Below are 22,933 nucleotides of genomic sequence, written 5' to 3' on the forward strand. Positions count from 1 at the left end.
TTTGATGTAATCATCATTTTAATGATGTTTCTGACCCACCCAGGCTTTTGGTGTAATATCATCATTTAATTGTTGTTTTCTCTCTATCCCTATTTTTGAAGCATCATCTCTTTTTCTTTCCTCTTTGTTTTTTTTTAATTTAATTTTTCATTCACCCAAAAAATGTTTTTTTTCAATTTTTTTTTTTGGGAAATTGAGAATGGGATTAAAAGGGGATCTTATGCATCTATTGTAAAGAATATTTCTATGGGTGTCGACCCAAAGATTAAATGGGTAAGGAATCAAAGACCTAATCTACAAGAGATTCGAAATGCCATGATCTGATTGGGTAATACAGGATATGTCCAGAGTAGGCATTAATTGCAAATAGAATGACACAAAATGAAAACAGTAATGAGAAATAATAAGAAAATCTCCTCTTTATTATAAACTAGCCAATTTGGTAACACCCACACACTTGGTTACAATCTTATGAAGATGAAACTTAAGGAGTAGTAGGCATTCCAAATTAGAAGATACAAGACACAAAGAGCACGTACAACACGTAGTAGTAAGTACGTAGGACCACGACCATGGTTCAGAGACGACGACGACATAGCTAAGCTAGAGGAGACTTATTTAGGGTTGGGCACTTGGGCTCAGTTGAGGATAAATTGGGTCCTCTCAGCAGTTGTAGCAACGGAGGAAGGACAGAAGCTGTCGAATTTGGAAGCAATAGATTCGCAAGTTGACTTAAGAGCAGTAGGCACAAATAAGTAGCAGACGCATTTGGTGCAGAGAGAAGCATCGGTGCAACGGCAGTAAGGTGGGTTTGATTTTGTGCACACACAGTTGTCGCACCAGCTACTGTCCCCAATCTTTCCTTTTAAATAAACGAGAATCATAACAAAATGTCAGAGAGAGAGAGAGAGAGAGAGAGAGCATATAAACCCATGGGAGGAAAGATAAAGGGCACCCAACCAATTCAATTGCAGAGTTATATATATTACCAGTTGGAAATTCTATGGCTGAGAGCAGCTCAGCAACGTCGACCCTATATGGGGCAGCCATTAATGGAGAGGGCATTGTTCCTAGAGACAACACCACCATCAGTGTCATCAACACAACCTTCAGAGCCATCTCGATCTGATCGGATCTGATCTCTCTCACTTACACTCTTCACTGACAATACTTGCACACACAAACCAGTTATAACTTCTTGGTCTTGCGAGTGATAAACTCATTGCTTGGGGCAGTATTTATAACCAGAACACGCCTCTGAGCAGCATTTTCTTTTACCTAAATACCCTTGTCATTCTTCCTATTTGTTTTTTGGGTTGATGTTTACTGTGGGGGGAGCATGGCCCCTATACATGCTCCAATGAGAGCACACACATTGGTATAATGGAGGTGATCGAAATTTTCATCTTTTATGGGGTGGGGACAAGACGGTCACTTCGCTTCCCTCTGTATCTAGGCATGGGCAGTAGTGCACTTTTCCATAGAGAACTTTTCTCCTAATTTTCTTGGGAAGTGGTTCTCTGTATGTGAACGAGGCCTACGTCAACACTCTTTGTTTATCGCTCTCCTCCTTCAAACAAGGGTGGAGATGTCTTTTTATATGGGGAAGAGAGAGATCGATACATGGGAACACTAGCATAGGCTATGCAGCTCTTGGATAGAATTTTATTTATCCAAATTCAAACAGTTAAATCGGAACTGATAAATCACTTACCAATTTGTTTGGTTTTGGTTTTAAGAAGTACTGAAACCGTTTGATAATAGTTTTACAAACAACCATTTAAACTATCGGCTTTGAACGTACTAAAATCAATTAGAATTGGTAAGTCTGTTGAACCAATTATACATACTGAACAAGGAAAAAAACAATTATTGAATTTACGACATGTAAATTATTTCAAATTGTATTTATTTCTTGAGTCACAATTTGGGCCTGGGTGCTGTGGTACAGGCTCAGTAACATCAGACTTATTTATTGGGCTTAAAAATAGATTTGTTCTCAATTGAATCCAAAACTATTAACACGAACCAACAATAAAATCGAAACCAAAACCAATAAAAACCAATTAATTGAAACCATCAAACCGGAACCAAATGTCAAACCTTTAGTGCTTAGTTTAATCAAATATTCACTTGTACAATTAGTATACGTATTATGTCTGCCTTGCAGAAGGAAATACACCATTCCCATTTCTCATCTCCATCTCTATTATTGAAGTATTGTGCAGAAAGGAACAGAAATGGTACATTTAACCACGTGAAGAACCTTTAAAGGTTGGAATGCAAATGTAATGGGACCATGTCACCATGCAGAACAACCCACCTTAGTAAGTGAAATATTGGTCAAGCACATTTTTAACTTAGGTTTTTTTTTATTTATTTTTTTTATTAATTTTTTTAATAAGGAAATATCAATGAACCAAAAAAAAATTATGGAGTCTGAAAAATGTCAATTAAGGAAGAAAGCTCCACTGTTCATCCTAATTAAATTAAGAGTGCTGACTGGGGATGTAAATGAATAGCTGAAATCCGTTTCTGAATCCGTGTCCGTATTTGTTTAGCACTATTCGAATCCGTCCGAAAGCTAAACGGATGCGGATACGGATAGGCTATAGCTATCCAAAAGGCTATATTTACATGTAAACGGATAAAATATCCGATCTGTATCCGTGTCTGTATTCGTTTAGCACTATCCAAATTCGTCTGAATGCTAATCGGATGCGGATGCGGATATAGTACTATTCGAGCCGAATCCAATCCATTTACATCCCTAGTGCTGACACATTCATACAATAAAATTAGAGATAAATGGCATATTTGTACTTTCAAAAGCTTAATTAGGACACTATTATTCCACCCATACTTGATAAATAGTAGGGGCGTCAACGAGCCAGGCTGGGCCAGGCTTGACCTAAACCCTAGTCCAACACTAGGGGCCTTAATCTAAACGCAAGCCTAGCCTCGCCCTATCAGGGTCAAGCATACCCTCAACCCAATTTGACCCTGCCAAGGTTTTCTCAAGCCCGACCAAGCCCTGATTGTCTCTGAATATCTTGGCTCATTGAGTTGTGGTACTAATAAAGCCCAATCATAGCCCGGATTAAAAAAAGGCATTTGTCACAACAACAAAAAAAAAAACTAAATTGTTTTAAGATTTGAACCCATAGTAGCTTGATTATAATAGATCAACTTTGACCATTGTACCAAAGCAAAACTTCTATATATATTATAAATTTATATTATATAATAGAGAGTCAGGTGGCTCCGCCAGGGTCATGCAGATAGGGATGTAAATGAATAGTCGAAATCCGTTTTCGTATTCGTATCTGTATCCGTTTAGTACTATCCGAATCCGTCTGAAAGCTAAACGGATACGGATACGGATAGGCTATAGCTATCCGAAAAGCTATATTTACATGTAAACAAATAAAATATCCAATCTGTATCTGTGTCCGTATCCGTTTAGCACTATTCGAATCCGTCCGAAAGATAATCGGATGCGGATGTGGATATAGCACTATCCAAGCCGAATCCGATCCGTTTACATCCCTACATGCAGATATCAAACATAGCCCGACCTTTGCTTATCCCAAGATCTGTTGGGCTCAGGGCGGATTTGGGCAAGCTCAGACTGATCAGGTTTTTTTACACCCCTTAACAAATAGGATTACTTGTTAATTTGCACCCAAATGTTTTATCAATTACTTGATAGATATAATTACTAGTGAACTTTGTTAGTAACAGGGTTTTCTTCTATAGATTTATTTGGATTCTCCATAGATTTTAATTAATTTTTTCCAAGGCAAATCTCACCAAACCAACTCTTTGATATTTGGCTATTTTATTTTTGGGTAAAGGGGAGCACGATTTCTATTCTCCTCGTTCAATAATGGAGGTAGGTAAGGCTAGATAGAGCCATTGATTGGGTTTATTGGCTTAGAAATGATTACTGTCTTTTTGCTCATAATTAAAGCTGCACCACACAAAAGGAGAGTTATAAGGTACAGATATTTCCACGTGATGTAACCATTTGAAATACTATTTGAAAGCATATAACCTACTATTAATCTCTTATTAGTTATGTAAATTATTCTGAATGAAAATAGATTATTAGTATTTGTGTTAAATTGATTAGTACGAGGCTTTCCAGGGCCACTTACATGGAATTTATTCCTCCGATCCTGTGAGTTTCACTGTGAATTCCATGTGACTGGCCCGGCCCTAGAGGGCCTTGGACAATAATCATGGCTCTACCAGATGGAATCTCTGACTCACAATAGAATGGGTTGGGACCATTAATTTACAGGCATTTGTCAATGTCTCTTTCGTTAGAAGGATTTATAACCTTCTGGCTTCTCTCCATTATTGGGAAGAAGAGGAGAATGGATCGAAATCGTGGTTCTGCTCCCATTCTTCACGTGGTTATAAATGTACCATGTCTGCTCCTATCTGTCAAATAGAGGGATAATGCAATAGTGAAGATAAGATTTATGACATGATAATTAATGGTATATTGTACCTCCATCTTTTTAATTTCCTTCATTCTGCACAACCAAATTTTGATCACAAGTAGGTTGATTCATCAATGCCTTGAAGCCTTTGGCTTCTTAGCGCCCTTTGAAATCAACCCACAAACCAATCGATAGAATACAAAAAATCGTATTTCAACACAAAATTAAGGATAATTATTATTATTAGGAAAATTTTCACAAACACCTTCTAAAAGTAGTCAATATCTCATAAATTTACCAAACTTAGTCAAAATAGCAAACGTCCTTCTGACGTTAAGTAGTAGGGTGATCCTCAAGATAAAATGTCAATTTTACCCTCTTAGTATCATCTAAAATATAAAATATCAATTTTACCCTCTTAGCAAGACCAGTAATTTAACCCTCTCTTCTTCGGTTATTCCTTTGCAAACTGAAACCTCTGTCTTCTTCCTCTGGCGAAACTAAAACCTATCTACTTCCCACCACCTTCTGAGAAAGAAATGGGGTATTCAGGCGATGGTTTCTAGATCACAGAGAGGGATGGAGACTTGCAGTGAGGTGGCCAAGGATGCACTGACGGTAACGGTGATGACCAAATCTGGGCTGGGTGATGGCGGAAAAAAAAAAAAAAAAAAGAAACTTGGACTGAGCTGCACGGTGATGCTTGGAACAGAGGTGCAGCAGGGATGGTGTTGAACTGTTGAAGGATGATGATGCGGCCAAAGAGTTCAGTTGATGTTGGGATGACAGCAAGTGGTTTCAGTCATGGTTGAAACGAGAGGCAGCGATGACCAATCTCAAGTGGTTTAAAGCTTCCGCAATACTGGGCAAGGGATCCCTGAGACGTCCTTCGAGGATTACCTCTGTTTCTGGTTCAACGCATATGGCTCCAATGATAAGGGATTTTAAGGGAAAGGTGTTGTTGCCGATCCTGTTCACGAGCCACCATCGATGGCTGCTCGCTAGTTACAGGGGCATGCGGAGACGAATAGTACATTTTCTTCGGTCTTCAACCTCCTCCACCCTTGTTCTTTTTTTTTTTATTTCTTCTTCTTGAGCAGATACAGACAGAGAAAAAGCAAAGAGCGGTGGGCTGTGATCGTTAGAGACTAGCATGATGAGGGCGGTCAAGGGAGGTGGAAGTGGTGGTGGCAGCGGCGGTGTTGGTAGTGGAGGAGGGAGACCAACAGTAGAAGAGGAGGCTGGAGACAAGAACGGCAACACCTGTGACGAAGCCAGTGGGGAGAGAAGAGGCGACACCGATGTAGGAGAGAGAAACCCCTTCTTTGGTTTCTTCGTTTTGGGGACCACCATATCTTCCCACCACCTTCTGAGGCGGCGCAACCACTTTTGTCACAGGATAATTCTTGCCGGATTCAATCTGATCACCGAAGAAGAGAGGTTTCACTGGTTCTATAGAAGAAGATAGGTTTCAGGTTCGCAGAGGAAGAAGAGAGTTGGGTAAGGGGAAAGGGTAATTTCACCATTTAAAAAGAGTTAACACACACTTAACTGCATAGACTAATGGAGTGAACTAAGTTGAAATAAATTCATAAAAATTAGGGGGTGTTTGTGATATTTTGATCAAGTTTAGTAAATTTATGAGATATTAGATATTTTTGGGGTTGTTTGTAAACTTTTCCCCCCTTATTATTATTATTTTTTGGGCGCTATTCTCTATGTCGCAACGCAGCCTACACCCAGACACATGGGATGAGTGCAATGACCACCCTACCCCTCTGCCTGCCATGTATCTAGGCTTAGACTACGCTGCAACATAGAGAATATTTTTCTTTTTTTTTTTTTTTGGGTGAACAAGTACGATTATTGTTCAGAACATCCACAACCTCGCGCAGTGACTTTGAATTATTTCGTAACTGACCTTTTATCTTGACACTTTCAATTTAGATTTGAGAAAGACCAACCAAATTATTTCTCTTATGGAGTCTTATAGTCGATGCTTTTTCACATTAATATGCAGGAGTACAAAAACCAAATCTTATCTTGTATGATTCTGTGAAAATGAAAGATATAGGTGTAACAAAGCAATGTTTCTCATGATCCAATAAACCCAATCTTATCTTGTATTCAGAACAAAGCCATGTTTCTCATGAGGTGTAACTGTACTGTATTGTCTTCTCTCTCTCTTTATTTCTTATTTTACCTTACTCTCCTTTGGTGTGGGGCAGCTTTAGTTATGAACAAAAGGACAATAATCATTTCTGCCTTTAAACAGACCAAGTGCGCCATAAATAACCAATCAATGGCTCTACCCAGCTGGATTGAGTGAATCATAATACACAGAGAAGTTCTATTAATATTATATTCTGTGCATGACTTACAATGGACAGAGAAGTTCTATTATTATATCATCTATAACATCAACTTTACCTAATATAGTGTCTTACAAAAAAAAGGAAAAATCTAATCTATCATGCATGGCCTGGCCTATCTTTGCCTCCTTGTGGGGCCCTGATGGAGATGATGGTCGGTCGACCCTTGAATTGCACAGGAAAAAAAAAAAAAAAAAAAACCTCTTTCATTAGAATGATATGACCTTCTCCAGTATTGTGAAGAAGAGAAGATTTGAAATCGTGTTCCTTGTTACCCATGGTTCTAAGTATTGGTATCGTATTATTCGTATTAGGTGATAGATATCAATTTTGCTAGTCATTGATATCGATATCGTATTAATAGCATGGTATGGATAAGGGTTAAATAGTCAAAAAAACTCATTTTTTAAGGAAATTCAGGGGTAATTTTGTTTGATACAGTCGATCGCATATCGATATCATATCAATTTTGCATATTACTGATACCCGTTCCGATACCGTGCACTAGAGGGGAGTTGTTATCAAAATGATTTTTTTGTGAGATTTGTCTTTGGATTTTTATATTTGAAATCTATCTAAAATTCGAATATATTTATAGATAAGAAAACCTTATTAACCCTTCTATGTCTCACTTGATTTCACTAATAAAGTTCACTAGTAATTCTCTATTTATCAAGCAATTGGTAAACAATATTTGGGTGTAGTGATTTTACTGGATCAATCAAATTTACACTCAAAAGCCAAAATAGGCATACAATGGAAGGGGAAAAAATGTCCTAATTAAGGTTTTGAAATTATAAATATGCCATTAACCTCTTAAGTTTATACTATGATTCTATCATACACTCTTAATTAAGGATGGGCAATGGAGTTTTCTCCCTTGATTGACATTTTTAGGGACCTCAGTAATATTTTGTGGTTCATTGATATCATCATCTTATTAGTAAAATGAAAAAAGAAAAAAAAAAAAGGGCTTAAGTTGAAACATATTTACCAGTGATTTTAAAGGAGTGAAAAAAAAATTGGGTTCCTCTCCTTGAAGGGCGTCACTCAATGAGTACCCAATGAAGCATCCAATGGTTGGACTGTAATGCACACATCCCGATCACTAACTAGGCACATGCCGAGATGTCTGTGGCATTGTCAAACACATTGATCAGTATGTTTTGCAATCTTTCAAAAAGTCTTCACATGGTAATTAACAACAAAAAAGAAAAAAGTCTTCACATGGTTAAATGTACCATTTCTGCTCCTCTCTGCGCAATAATGGAGATGTAGAAATGGGAATGGGATTGTGCCTAATAACAAAGGCAATTATTAGGTATGAATCTAATTTGGTTTTCGGGTGTGTAGTTTGTAGGAGTTAATACATGGACATTATTTTTTAGAGTAGTTGGATGTGCATAAATGTCCAATTAAAATGACCAAAGATCCCCTAAAAGACAAGCTTTAGAAATTGATAAAAAAAAAAAGAAGTTGAAACCGATTATTAAAACAGACGAAATCAATCAAAATCGGAATAAACCAATTTTTCTTTTATTGTACTATATTTCTTTTGGTTGGACAAGAGATCTCTACTTGATCACATAGTCTCTACACAAGCATCTGGGATAGTGGGTGAGCATGCCTGGGTATCTACCCAGGGGACATAGATGTCATCTCACGATGCCCCGTGGGAGATCCTAGGAAACACCCCCAAGTGGAGGTCTTTTTCCCATTTCTTTTTTATATATAAAAATTAATTAAGATCTAATAAGCAATAATACAATGATAAAAGACTGATAAGACTTGAGAGAAGATAATAAAGAACCAAAACCGAAATAAGGACTTTGTTAAAAAAAAAAACACTTCTATCATAGATTATTAGTCTTTGATTGAATTAAGCATTAAAATTTAACACATGACTAATCTACCCTTATTACTTTTCTATCCAGTTATTAGACTAGCTACTTAATATGTCCGTATGATAGGAGTTGTAGGAAAGATTCCTACAGTGGATTTATAGAAACCTTAACTTAGGGGGGTATTGAAGTAAATAGGAAAAACAGGAGGGCAGTTTTACTCCTGCCTATCACCCTTCTGGCGTCTACCCTTACTGCACTGTTTGTCTGTTGGTTGAGTAAGAAAAGCCAATTATTCTTTATACTTGAGGAGGGAAAAAGAACAATAACCGGTTGCGTGGTTTTTGCGTACAGTTACAGCCTACCGGACTGCATGAATTTATTGTGCAACCCATAGTGAAATTAAAAGTCTCATTCGAATAGATTCTTTTACATGTACTCTCATTGGCCCTCACGATGGTGCAGTCACTACACCAACAAACAGCAATCTCTTGACCAACAAATACAAAAAAAATCACAAGAGTATTTAGGTAAAAACAAATGGTACAAAGAGGGTTGTTCCAGCTATAAATATTGCCCATAGCAATGAGCATGTAACTTGCAAGTAAGAGCAAGAAGTAATAACTGGTTTGTGTGAGTGAGTGATCACAGTAAACTGTTAGTGAAGTGAGAGAGGTCAGACCGAGATGGCTCTGAAGGTTGTATTGATGACACTTATGGTGGTGTTGTCTCTAGGAACAATGCAGAGCTTCTCAAGACCATTGAGATACCAACTGGTAATATATATATATATATATTTGTGCAAATTTTGGGTTCCCCTCTCTCTCTCTCTCTCTCTCTCTCTCTCAACCTTGTGTGTGTGTGTGAGATTGGAATCAGTACTAAATTTTGTTTGTTTGGTTTGACAGGTGGAAGCAATAAGATTGGGGACAGCAGCTGGTGCGATGACTGTCTGTGCACACTATCATTCCCACCTTACTGCCGCTGCAAAGATGCTTCTCACTGCTCCTTATGCGTCTGCTCCGCAACTGTTTCAGCTGAGCTTCAGTCAACCTGCGAATCTATCCCTTCCCAATTCGACAAGTTCTGTCTTTACTTCAATAATGCTGCCACTACTGCTACTGCTACTGCTACTGCTGGGAGGAAGATCCTCGCAAACCTCCCCGCCTAATGATGAGCAGCTCAACCGGCCCTATCAAACTATCTCCTCTACTCTACTAGTTATGTTCCGTTCCCTGAAGTACCATGGTCGTGGTTCTACTTGATTACGCTGTGTGCTTAATTTATGTCTTCTTTTATGTTCTATTTCCAATGCCTACTACGTACTCTTATTAGTTTCATCTTCCATAAGATGTTAACCGGTACGTGTTCCCAAATTGCCTTATTTATAACAAAGAGGAGATTTTCTTATTACCGTTTCCATGTGTGTATGTACGTATGTCTTTCGAATAGAATGTTTAGCGCGCTTATATGTAAAAAATGGGAAATACTAGTGTCGTAGCTCTGGAGATCCGGAATTACCCAATCAGATCATGGTATTTGGAATCTCTTGTAGAGTTAGACCTTGACTCCTTTATTACCTTACCCTGCCAGCTACTGAATCTTTGGGTCGACTATCCATAAAAACATACTTTACACAGTGGATGTTTGGGAGCAGAATTGATGAAATTCTAGTATGGCTAAACCTCAAGCCCGACCAATTGTAGTCCAAATTTGATCTTAAATTTCACCACGAGTCACCCCACGAGTCGCAATATTTCTCATGAACCAGCCATGTCTAGATATTAGAAATATTAAATTTTAATGGGAAAAGACAGAAGATGTGGCAAGATGATACACCTCTTTGACAAAGAGGTCCTAGTTTTGATGGCGGTATCGCTTGGTTCCACATATTTTAGGGATTTCTTTATTATTTTCTTTCTTTCACTTTTTACCATGGCCCACATGCAGCATTATTGGTGTGGTGAGCAGATTCCTCTCCACACTGCCATTATAGATATAGAAAGAAGGAACCCTCTCCTTTTATTTTATTATAATTTTTTTTTTAAAAGTTGGCACTTGAAATACAAAAGAACTCAGAAAATATATGAATCATTTTCAACGTTATAAGGACTTGATATTATATGAATCATTTTTCAGTTTTATGTAATTTACAAAAAAAAAATAATAATTGAATTAGGCAGTTGTTAATTTTCTTCATTCTTCTAGCCAAAAGTAAAAGAAAGAAAACAAAATACAAAGAAGATGAAATTTTCACTCTAAATATAACACAGTTACAAATCGATTCTTTGCATATAAAAGGTGTATCCTTCTGCTCTCTGTAACTTTGCTTGGCTAGAGCAAGGAAAGTTGCATTTGGAAGCCATAAATAATATAACAAAATCCAAAAATGACCTTTACATTCTCCTGTAAGCATATTGGGGATTAATCTAAATCACTTTCATTCCTGGTGTCTGGGGTGTTGATTCTTCTCTCTCCTATAAGCTTTAAAGAGATCGAGGCCAAGAAAGATGTTGACCAAATTCATTCCTGCCATCCCAAAAAGGGCTAGTGGGAGTTCAACACCCTTCCCGAACTTGGACGCATCTTTAATGAGCTTGATTGTGATGAGAATATGCGAACCGAGCCTTGCTAGGAAGAAGGTGATCCAGTTGAGTGCCCATTCTGCTCTCACAAATTTGCAGTTTGTGTCCCGTACTCCAGCCATTCGCCGCACTTTCCTCACGTGTAGGAATATTGAATGAAGCTGTTTGTCACACAATACCACTTAGGATGCGTCAACAGCAGCATATGTAAATGTGCAGTGGCTCTATTTCAACAGTTGATAAAGAAAGACAAGTTGAAACGAGAGGAGACAAAGTGAGAAATTGTTGAGATTAAGATAATGAAAACAATGTTTGTGACATACCTCACAAATAAGGGTGAGAATAAGATAGTTCACAGTGACTCTTCGATACAGTGCAAGTGTAAAGCAAACCAGGAGTAGCAGGTGGTGTACAAGGATTGAGGGGATCAATCCACTATACAGCCGGTACCGGAGCATATCCCACTGGTCGTATGCAAAGTAACCACAGGAGAAGCACAAAGCCAGGTATACACCGGGCCACGTCCCTCCAAACAACTGAGCATGGTCAAACATCGTACTTAGACCCTTTGTTGCCCATTGATTAACCAGGATGAGAATGACTGCAAATGAAATCAAGTAGATTTAAGCAAAACAAAGCACAAAGAGCCCAAAAATCTGTTAGTAGTCATGGTGCGGTAAAAAACTCACATTGAAATAACTCATCCAGTTAACAACCCAAAAAATTTGCAGACATTTGCATTTACTTTCTTCTTGAAGAACTGTTGCTAATCCTGGCAACGGCTTTGGTTGCTTCATTGTGTTGTTCAAGTTACATGGTGATTCTTAAAGTACCCTTAGTAATATTATATTAAAACCAACAAACACCACAGACAGTCTCTGAACCCAATTAAATCTCTTAAAGAGCACCAAAATTGGAAGGGTGAGGGGGAAGACATGCTTTACAACAACTGCTGGAAAGTGAAATCGCAGTCTTTTTAAAAAATAAAAACATTGATATGCGGCAAGTGCACGGCCAGATTTGCAAGGATGTCTGTCAGAGGTTGTATCAGCTGATCAATAATCTAAAGAACTCATACATGGTTTAGTTGTATAAGTGAAGGCAACATGTCATTTAAGTTCAAGCGAGGTTGGACAAATTCAAGTAAAAGGCTGCAGGCTTTCTAAGTTCTTACCAAATCCACTAATTTGGATATAACAGGTGTAGATAAATATCACTTAGTAAATATGATAGCAGCTCAGCTATGAGATGGAGAATGCCAGGCCTCTTTTAGTCATCCAACGGAGCTGAACTGGCTCATTTGGATGAAGCTGTCAATCACACTTCAGCATCATCTCAATCATCATACCCTGATCCCAAACTTTGTGCTGCTAAGGCTATATCTTTGTGAAAACTCCCCCGTATCAGATTGACAGCATTCTAATTTTTTTTTTTAGATCGACAGCATTCTGATTCATGATACATGCCATACTAGTATCAGAGTAATCAGAGAGTTGCCTGTGTCACAGAAAGCAGCTGACTGAACCCTCTGAAATTCTTTATTTTCCTCCCTCTTTCACTCTTCAATTGGAAGTTACCATACCATTTAGCTACAAATGCATTACCCTAAGTTTGACACATAAAAATGAAAATTTTAAACTACTAGAGGATAAGATAGCTCAGAATAGCCCCTGACAACTTCCATTGCCGTTTTGTTTTCTGTACACATCTTCTGTTTAGCACTGTCCCCGGGCCTGCAAATTTCTTTTCTTGATGATAAATCTCTTCACAAATTACCAGAGCAATGGTTTAGGTCCTAAAATCAATGGTTCCATACATATATCAGAATACCCACCCACTTTTACCTGTACAACTGATACAAGCAACTGTATCAATGATGTCATCATTTTAAATTCTTAATTCATCATTACCACTAATCAAATTGAGAAATAAAATGGGTCTAAGAAAACTAATGTCCTGAACATTTGGTGTCTGTCTTCGAACTGAAGAAGCTCCTTCCTCTGATTTCTTTCTTTGGTTTGTTTTCAAATGGAAAATTCCAACTCCTGGCTAAACTCAAAAACATAAAAGGGTTGCACATCAAGGTAAAAGGAACATGAAGAATTAGGTAACGGCACATCCAAGCTAGATAAGAGGTAAAATGGACTGGGAGCCAAATTTATCAGAATTATGTGATCTGAGGGCCCTGTTCATAATGTAAAACATGATTCTGAATATCCTTTTCTTGCTGGACAAAATGAAGATCTGCAATGAGTCATATTATAATATACACGTCCTCAAAAATTAAATCTTTAAAGTTAAGAAGCACTTGCATGCAGATTTAAGTCAAGTTTCAAGAGGAACATGTGCAGACACCTTAAAACCCATGTCATTGAATTACTTTAGCCTGTTAAGAACCTAATGGTGCTTCCTGTAAATAGAATGCCTCACCAATTGGTTTGGTCTATGCAGATGTCCGCCAGGTGAAGATTGCGAAGCATCTGCCCCCTTCTGGCTCAAGGAGACTTCAATTAGGATCCTCAGACCTACAGGATGATCTCTAGCTAAGAAATGGAAGCTTCACAATCCATCTAGAAGACCAGTTATAGGCTAACTGGGTTGGTTGACTAGCTGGGAATATTGAAGTTTGACATCATAAACCTTCCAAATCCATTGACTGGAAAAAGCTGCGAGGTCATGAGCTAACTATTTTGGGATTTTTTTTATTGTAATGAGCTTACCCTATAAGCCCAAATATGGGGTTTGTGAGGTCTATACAAAATTAGATGTTAATTTCTATTTTCGCTGTTATTTAGTAGTGCTTCTAGAAGGGCTGGACAGGTGTCCTACATTCCAACCATAGTTTCTATTTTGTAATGGTCTAGATAGTTTCTATTTTATGGAGACATTAAAGTTGTAGGGGACTCCTCCTACCATACATAGGATTTCCTATATTATGATAGTTATGGAAGTTATAAATAAAGAAGAGGGGCCGTAAACCTCTCCTATGAGTTAAATTAAGAAGAAAACTTGGGTTTAGCCTCTTTGGGTCAGTGGTGATGTTGTTCCTTGGACTATGGTGATGCAGCTCCATCCCTGTTGTGGTAAATCAACAAGATTATTGGTGGTGATGCCCTTCCCACAGGCCTAGTGGTGATGCTAGGTCATAGCCCCCTATCCTTCTATTCTGGTTTCTATTTTATGTCCCAGCAAATATTGAAGACTCTTACGCATTCTATTGAGTTTTCCTGCTGTGTTTTGATTCTGAATCTCAGATTTAACTGCTTTTAATCATCTAAACAGCAATTCAAGTTCTGATTTGATTTCTTTCCTGTTATGCTAAACTTGTGATGCCCTGTTTCTTTGATTTCCAAGTTGAGCCAACACCCTATCATAATTCATAAGTCATAACAGCAGATCCAGCCACTTGATTGGGGTAAACTTTTGGGGCTTTATTCTCCTTTACAGTATCCATGCTCAACCTGAATTTGCGGCTAATTGGCACTACTGATCTTGAGTTACAGGTTCTCTATTCACTTGCTAATTTAGGAATTTTCTAAGTTCCTAATTTCTGTCCTGTTATGCCATCTCAGATCCAACCGTTGGATTTTCTTGAAATTTGGGAACTAATTTCGGCAGGTTATTAGCCACCTATTAAACTTCTACTATATTCTGGTTCACTTTCATTCACTGCAATCCTATCCTGAGTTTGGCTTCCTAAATCTGATTGTCAGGTTATTGAAATGCATTAATATGAGGTGAAGGAACCTTGGACCTTGAATCCTATGTCAACGGAAAGGTGGATCACATTATTAATGGAGATCAATTTCCTCCAATGGGAAATAATTTTATAGGCATGTAGAAGAAACATGGCAAAGTTCTTATTGTGGATAACTAGTCTGTTAATAAGAATTTCATCTAATTTTGTCATCAACAAACAAATAGAATACAACAAAGCATTATAACAAACTTTTTATCTGTCTCTTCATTGAGGCTTATGCAATGAATTCAGAAGTGCTATTATAATGTCTCAACACGCTGTCACATATGTTATAACAGCAACCATGCAAGTTTGTTAATTTAAATGTTTGTACTCACTATGGCCATAATCTATTGGAATAGCAGAAAAGGGCTCACATGGCTGTTCCCAAATATTTGATATAGGTTGTAGTCGAATTTGACTATGAGGTTTGCATATCATTCAATACTATAGTTAAAAGGATGTGATTATTCACTGCTGTAATATTCTGTGTCCATTATTTCCAATAGAGCATAAAACCTAACATTACTACTTACAAGTATCATACCAAGATCTCTACAAAAGCTAAACAAAAGGAGAAGCAATATTATTTCCAAAATCCAAACCATCCAATAATTATGACACTATTAACAATAAGCATACTCTATCAGTTATTGCATTTTATAGTTTAATAGAAATAATTTGATTAAAATATTAGACAATCTTTCTCCACTTGGACTTGTACTTTACCATTCTGATCATTTTCCAATTTCTTGTTTTCATCTCCATAACTTGAAAGCAGTCTACTACTTCACAGGTTCTTGAATGTTCAAGGAATTTCATAGACAAACCCAGATGAAGTTTATCTATCTATCTATCTCACACACACTCACTAGCAAACACGCATTTCATATTGTAAATTTAAAGTAGAAATTTCAATTATGTTCTTTTCTTTTCGAATTCCTTGTTAATGAATGAACGTCTAGAGTAAACTGACTACAAGTGCGTTGATTTTGGGAAGGGATGGGGGAGAGACAGGATCGAGGAGAGTTTTCTCTTTGGGATCAGGAGGGGGAGAAGAAAGAAGGAAGAGAATGAGGTAATGAGCTTCTTAAATTCAATATTGGGAGTGTGGTATTTTACATAGATATGAAATTCTAGTCTGCCGACTAGATAACTGACATTGTAGTCTCCAAACCACGCAAATCAAATATATCTCCCTTATTGGACAAAGGGTCAAAAATACCCTCCCTTTTTATTTTTTTCTCCCTCGCATGTCCCCAAATACCCGGGGTATATATATATATATATCCAAATCAAGACCACTTCCTCTCTTTGTGAGTCCAAATCACTTATAAAGACGGATATTCCTTAGACTCTAAAGTATGTTGATATTCCTTCAACCATTTAATATTGAGATTTTGAATATTTGAAACTTATGATTTAATTTTTAGACTCTACTCTCTTTGTTCAACTCAATTCAGCCTGAGTTCCCTTGACTATGTTTCTTCTTGGTTTCTCCTATGTTTCGTTTTATAGTACTTTATACCCTTTCTCTTTTTCAAAAGCATCTCTCTTTCCAAGGTGTTAAATGAGTTAGATTAGAGGGATGACTGAGAGAAGAACATGTAAAAGGCTATAAGGTGTACAAAGCCAAGGAATACAAGTTTTGGGGGGGGGGTGGGGGGGGGGGGAAACCCACAAGGCACTTTCCCATACCCCCTAACCCATCCAACAGCCCAAAATCCATTACCTAAAAACAACGAAGCCAGGGGGAAAAATCGTTAAAAATACAATTCCCACTTTATATTTTAAATAATAAAAAAATCCAAATGAAATCACTAGAGTTCATCCCTATAATAAATTGATTTTTACACATGCTAAATCTAATAATCTTCCTTGATATGGAGGAGAAACAGATTATTCAGCTTATTCTCATTTTTTTTTTTTTGGGTGGGATGGGGGGCAGGTTAAATAGCTTCTGATTCACTGCATTTTCTTAGCCTTATCCCAACTTAATGGGGTCGGCAACATGGATCCAAACAAAGCAAAGTAGGTAAAATTGCAGTCTAAACAAATAAAAGAGAATGAAGAGAAGGGAAAATAGGGATGCGAAAAGAAAAAAAAAATGAAAGATGAAAGTAAGAGGAAAGAGGCACAACCCAACAAGTCAAAAGAATCCACGAAGTAGTATCAAATGTAATTACTAAAGAAATATGAAAAGCTCCCTAATTAGGTTTAAGAGTTGAAACATAGGAAACTTTTGGATTCAACTCAAATCAGCCTTATCCCAACTGAATGGGATCAGCCACATGGATTCGCATTTTCTAATCAGCTCTATTAAAAGACATACTTGTTACTAGTCCTAAGCTATGCATGTCTTTTCTCACCACTTCACCTAGAGTCATTTTAAGCCTACCTTGTCTCTTTTAGCTCCTTTGATCTGGAATCAAATCACCCCTCCGTACTAGAGTACTCAAAGGCATTCATTGCACATGTCCATCCCACCTCAAACGACTTTTCTCACAACTTATCATGTATCAACTCTTAATTTAGCTCAAACTTGTTAATTCCTTATTTTATTTTTTCTTGTTTTACTACGGATTCATCTCAACATCCTTGTTTCAGCTGCACTAAGTTTGTTTATACGTTGTTTCTTCAGCGCCCAACATTCATCTCCATACATCATTGCAGGCCGTATAACTGTCCTATAAAATTGAGAATGTTTTCCAAGTGATTATTCACAAAAACTTCAAGATTTTTCTTTGTCGATGGGGGGGGGGGGGGGTTGAAGTTTTTGCCAATTAATGAAAAACAAAAGTCAAACTTTTCGTAGCCTTTTCCCAATTAAATCGGGTTGGCTACACTTGTCCTCCGCCATTTGACTCTGTAATGAAAAAGAGAAGTAGAGTGAACAAAATCCATTTTAGAAACAGAACATTGGTAATAAGTGATAAGCACATAAAACTATCAAGAGAACAGACTGGGGGAATGAAACAGCAGCACCTTAATAGGAAAAAAGTAATTTTTATTAGTTTTTTATGAGCAAAAACAAAAAGAAATCCATTTGAACAACACCAACAACATCCATTGACAAAAGCAAACCTTATCTCCCAAAGAAATTCAAGAAAGGGAATAATTAGGAATATTTCAGAGTTCATATCAATGCAATATATAATTCTAAAACTAAAACAATAAAATTAGGAATATTTCAGACTTCATATCAATGCAATAGGTAATTCTAAAACTAAAACTATCTCAAGTTGATCTCTATTTCAGTTCAATTCAGTAAACATTTGCAAGACCCTGGCCTATTGCCTCCAAGAACCTCCAGTTCACAGATGGAGCATCAAATCCAAAAGTAGACACTGATCCAAACTCCACATTATTAAGCAAGGGGGGAAAAAGGGGTTTCTCAACGACCCACAAGGAGAAAGCTTCGTCCTAGAAAACCCAATTTGGGGGGAAAAGGAAATTCAACCACCAAAATCAGTAGAAGCAAAACAAAACAATCCATAAACCACACATGTTCCAAAAACGCGCACTTCTAAAACAACCAACCAAGTCGAACAAATAAAGTACATAAAGCAACCAAACCCAGAAAGAAAAAGAAAAAAAAAGGACAATTCTGTAGAAAATGAATCAAGAAAGAGAAAACAAAGATTGAGCACCTGAAATAGAAGCAACGGAGGAATGGAGCAAAGACACGCTGGTGTTGACAAAAAGAGGATCACGAAATACAAAGAATCGGATGACCCAGTTGGCAATTTGGTAGAAACAGCAACCAGCAACCACATAGACTAGTTCTGTTCTCTTATGGAAGACGATTTCGAACACAACAGAGACGAACCACAGAACCAAAGTGGCCACAAAGAAAGCTCCAGTATTGTTCTCATGGCTACCCCTCGCCATTCCTCAATCAATTCAGAGACTCTTCGTCTCTGCTTTGGTTCCTTTCCTGTGCTTCCTCCCTTGGCAGCCCATTCTTTACGAGCTTCAAATCTCGAAAAGTGTGTGGGTGAGACTTACAAAGAGTGTTGTGTTCTTTAAAGAAAGGTATAACGGATGATCTGTCGCTCTTCTTGCAATAATGTAGACAGCGGTAACGGTCTATTATCATGAAGGTCAGTATGGGCTTTTGCAAGAGCAAAGTTGTTGAGTTGAATTGATTGATGGGCTCGTAGCTCCAGGGCCCATGAATCCCTAAGAGGATGACCTCTCTGTGTTGCACTCTGTAGCCTCAGCGCTACGCAATGAATATTGTTGCTAAGCCAACGCGCAACGAGTAACTTGTGCCACACGACAAGTGGTGGGCCATGGCTGACTCTAATTTGCCACGTGCTGAGTGCCAAAGTGAGAAGATGGGATCCATTGTTGAGGGATAAAAATCCTTTGCCTTAATCTTGTGGTGTCTTGCAATACGGGATTGTGAACTCGACAAGTGGAAGATGTGACATCCAATGGTGCTGAGCTCTAGAAGAAAAAAAACGTAAATAAATAAAAATTGGGTCAATCCAGTACGCACCGTTTGATGAAGCATCTTCCACGCGTTGAGCTCTTAGGCTTGAACTGCAAGACTCCACATGATGAAGGAATTGCCGAAGATTTTAGTCTCACTGTTGAGTGGTTTCATGATTAAAATGGGAAAAGATTCACACACTATTCTCAGGTTTTTTTTTTTTCCAAGCTCTCTCACAAAAGTAAGGATTCATATTTTTTTGGGGAGAGAAAGAATGCTACCTAGTTGCGTGCGGTGTGCAGCTAGCCCCTATGCCCAGTTACAAGGCAGCATGAAATGACTACCACACCAGGTAGCATTCGCTTTCCTCTTTTTTTTTTTGGGTTTTTTACAAATGCCCCTTGAAAATGCTCATTTGTCCAAATGCCTCCTTACAATTTTTCTAATTGCAAACTTCCCTTTACTTTCAAAACAATGTAGCACTTTGGGCCAATCCATTAGTCTGGGACGTTATGTTCAAATGACTGGACTTTTTGACCATTATGCCCTTGATATGGTAGAATGACCAAATTGCCCTCATTAACACTCAACCCTGCAACTCATCTTCCAATCCCTAACAGCGAAGTTCACAGAAAGCCTTTTAAAGGCGTCAAAATTTGGGGATTTGACTGAAATTAGAACTGAAAGCGGATTCCATATGGGATTAGTTTGGGGATTCGACTAAAATCAATACTCTTTCTAGTCAACCAAAGTTGTAGGATTTCAGTCGAATCCCCAAACTAATCTCATATGGAAACCGCTTTCAGTTCTGATTTCAGTCAAACCCCCAAACTTCAATGCCATTAAAAAGCTTTCTGTGAACTTCACCACTAGTGTTTGGAAGATGAGTTGCAGGGTTGAGTGTTAATGAGGGCAATTTGGTCATTCTACCATATCAAGGGCATAATGATTAAAAAAGTCCAGCCATTTGAACATAACATCCCAAACTAACGGATTGGACCAAAGTGCTACACTGTTTTGAAAGTAGGGAGAGTTTGCAATTAAAAAAGTTATAGGGAGGCATTTGAACAAATTGACATTTTCAAGGGGGCATTTGTAAACAACTCTTTTTTTTTTATGAGAAAATGAACTCTAACGGAGCATAGCATACACTAACATTTTTATCTATTTTGCATTAGGTTTGTTGCTTCAGCGTGCATCTGAACCGGGTTAATCCATAAACCAACAGAAACCCCCACCCCCCATTAAGTAGAGGAGTAGTGCATTTCCGAATGCATCCCATCCAAGGGTTTTCTACCTCAAGTAGACTCCGTTTGGTTGCAAGTTAAGGAAAATGAAATCATTTTTGAAAAATAAAAGAAAATTGTAATTATGTTAGTTATGTAATGCTCTTTCCAAATTTGATAAATTACTTTTCAATGTAATTTATTTTATTTTTTAAGTCAATGGGATTAAATTTCAAAGAAAATGATATTTATTAACCAAATTTGTTATATTTTTGGAGTTAAATACACTATCATATGAGGTAATGATTAAAAAAATTTCTTCTTTAAAAAAAACAAGTTTATGTAAAAAACATAAGCATTAGACAAAAGAAGAAACATCAAATCCATGGCAGTTGAGTGGTTGAGCCTACCTAACCCAGCCATCCTAGTCAATAATCCTCTCCAATTTCTAAAAGTGTGCAGTCCGGTAATGCTAGGTGGAGATCTCGACACTTGGTATCTCGGACATCCAACAGTCTGAGCTCATTGGTATTAACCGTTGAATGTTCGAGCTGCCAGGTGTCAACATCTCCCCCTAACACTACTACATTGCACACCATTAGGAATTAGAGAGAAATAAAATCTAGTATCATCTTATCCTTTTAACATTCATTAACAAACTTAAAACATTTAAGCAAAGATAACCCATCCAACAACAACACAAAAGATCCCAAGGCCATCCCTATTCGATGTCCACATGATAAACCAAAAATATATGGGCCAATCCCGAGATGCCACGTGTCCTAACCTGAAGAGGAGGTCAGCTCAAGTCTGGTCGCGACAGAACCAGTTCGGCAGCCCAAGAGGAATAGGACCCAAGAGGCCACCCCAAAGGCCAAGTCTACCATGCAAGCCACGGAGTCTAACCATGGCGTCATCAGCAAGATCTACATTATCCTATCACTAAAAGATCGTAACTGAAGGTATACCAAAGGGACGACTATCCCAAAGAGGTACAAACCTAATCAAACTCAACACGAGAAGATGACGCTTAGGGAACCTCTTCCCTACTAGGACTCTACATCTCACAAGGAGCTATTCCAAGTACAACTCTAATACGTGATAGACTCTTCCATGAGGAATACTTATCACCAACTGGAACTCTCCACACCGCCATACACAACTATAAATACTCAGGTATTCCAACCCATTATTCATCTTGAATTCTAATAATTCATCTGTTGCTGAGAGAGATTTAACTTAGGCATCGGAGAGTCCTAGGCCGGAACCACTCCAGTTCTTCCTTGTCCCTGACGTCCTTTTACAGGTTGCGTCACCCGAAGGACCTATTAGAGATTTTCTGACGCAACACCACGCATTAACCAATTGGCAATGCATTTCTCTCTCTCTCAATTGCCAATGCTCCCTCTATCTCCTCTCACCGCTGCAATTCACCTCTCTCTCTCTCTGTCTCTCTCATCATGTAAATTAGTAGCAGAATCAATTATTTCCTCCAAAAGTCGAAAAGATTACAAACCGCATAATACATCCATCTTGTCGAGATGTTCTTCTCCATGAACCCACTCAACATTGTCATCAAACTCATCTCTCAAGTCACAACCATCTGTTCTCCTTGATGGATGGATCGGAATTTCGAAATGATTTGAAGGTGAAGACAGAACAATCGAACCCCATGACCTCCTGGGACCCTGCACTCTATCAACATGGCACCAACCATGACCTCCTGGGAGCTTGCACTCTACCAACGTGGCACCAACTAACTAGGCAAATAGTTGTCTTCTATCCCTACACTTAAGACCTCCATAATTTTCTATGAAATTTCTAAAAAGAGTCCACAATGAAATGGTTTAATGTTCTTCAATCTATACTCTATAGGCAAACTCTTTGGTCGGAACCACCATAGAGTGGGCCCTAATGTTACGCAAATAACGTTTTTATCTTCAGGAATAAATCTCAGCCAAAATTGGGAGTTTTGCATATATAATGGAGGACTCCTTCTACTTGGGGATGTAAACGGATCGGATTCGACTCGGATAATGCTATATCCGCATCCGCATCCGCATCCGATTAGCTTTCAAACGGATTCAGATAGTGCTAAACAGATGCGGACACGGATATGGATAGGATATTTTATCTGCTTACATGAAAATATAGCTTTTCGAATAGCTATAGCCTGTCCGTATTCGCATCCGTTTAGCTTTCGGACGGATTCGGATAGTGCTAAACGGATACAGACACAGATACGAAAACGGATTTTGGCTATTCATTTACGCCGCTACTT

At 38.0% G+C, this 22,933-nt stretch overlaps 1 protein-coding gene and 1 long non-coding RNA gene across 2 annotated transcripts; both read right to left on the reverse strand.

Annotated features, from left to right (window-relative positions):
• Window positions 1-678: 678 nt before the first annotated feature.
• Window positions 679-1,184, reverse strand: LOC122667722. The gene is made up of 2 exons (XR_006333845.1): window positions 990-1,184; window positions 679-862 (listed from the first exon to the last, which is right to left on the reverse strand). It is a non-coding gene; the product is annotated as an uncharacterized LOC122667722 (long non-coding RNA).
• A 9,834-nt stretch (window positions 1,185-11,018) lies between these two features.
• Window positions 11,019-19,005, reverse strand: LOC122669958 (TLC domain-containing protein 2-like). Its single transcript, XM_043866882.1, has 3 exons — window positions 18,639-19,005; window positions 11,573-11,850; window positions 11,019-11,410 (listed from the first exon to the last, which is right to left on the reverse strand). The coding sequence occupies exons 1-3, from the start codon at window positions 18,877-18,879 to the stop codon at window positions 11,105-11,107; spliced, it is 825 nt and encodes a 274-aa protein (XP_043722817.1). The 5' UTR covers window positions 18,880-19,005; the 3' UTR covers window positions 11,019-11,104.
• Window positions 19,006-22,933: the final 3,928 nt, after the last annotated feature.

Source organism: Telopea speciosissima, chromosome 7, assembly GCF_018873765.1.
Source record: "Telopea speciosissima isolate NSW1024214 ecotype Mountain lineage chromosome 7, Tspe_v1, whole genome shotgun sequence".
Taxonomy (NCBI): domain Eukaryota; kingdom Viridiplantae; phylum Streptophyta; class Magnoliopsida; order Proteales; family Proteaceae; genus Telopea; species Telopea speciosissima.

Coding starts and splice junctions, on each gene's coding strand:
- LOC122669958 (XM_043866882.1), bottom strand. CDS start 18,879: ATGGCGAGGGGTAGCCATGAGAACAATACTGGAGCTTTCTTTGTGGCC. Junction 11,851..18,638: donor CTCCGTTGCTTCTATTTCAG/GTGCTCAATCTT, acceptor TTTCATTTGCAG/TCATTCTCATCCTGGTTAAT. Junction 11,411..11,572: donor TTCTCACCCTTATTTGTGAG/GTATGTCACAAA, acceptor TGTGACAAACAG/CTTCATTCAATATTCCTACA.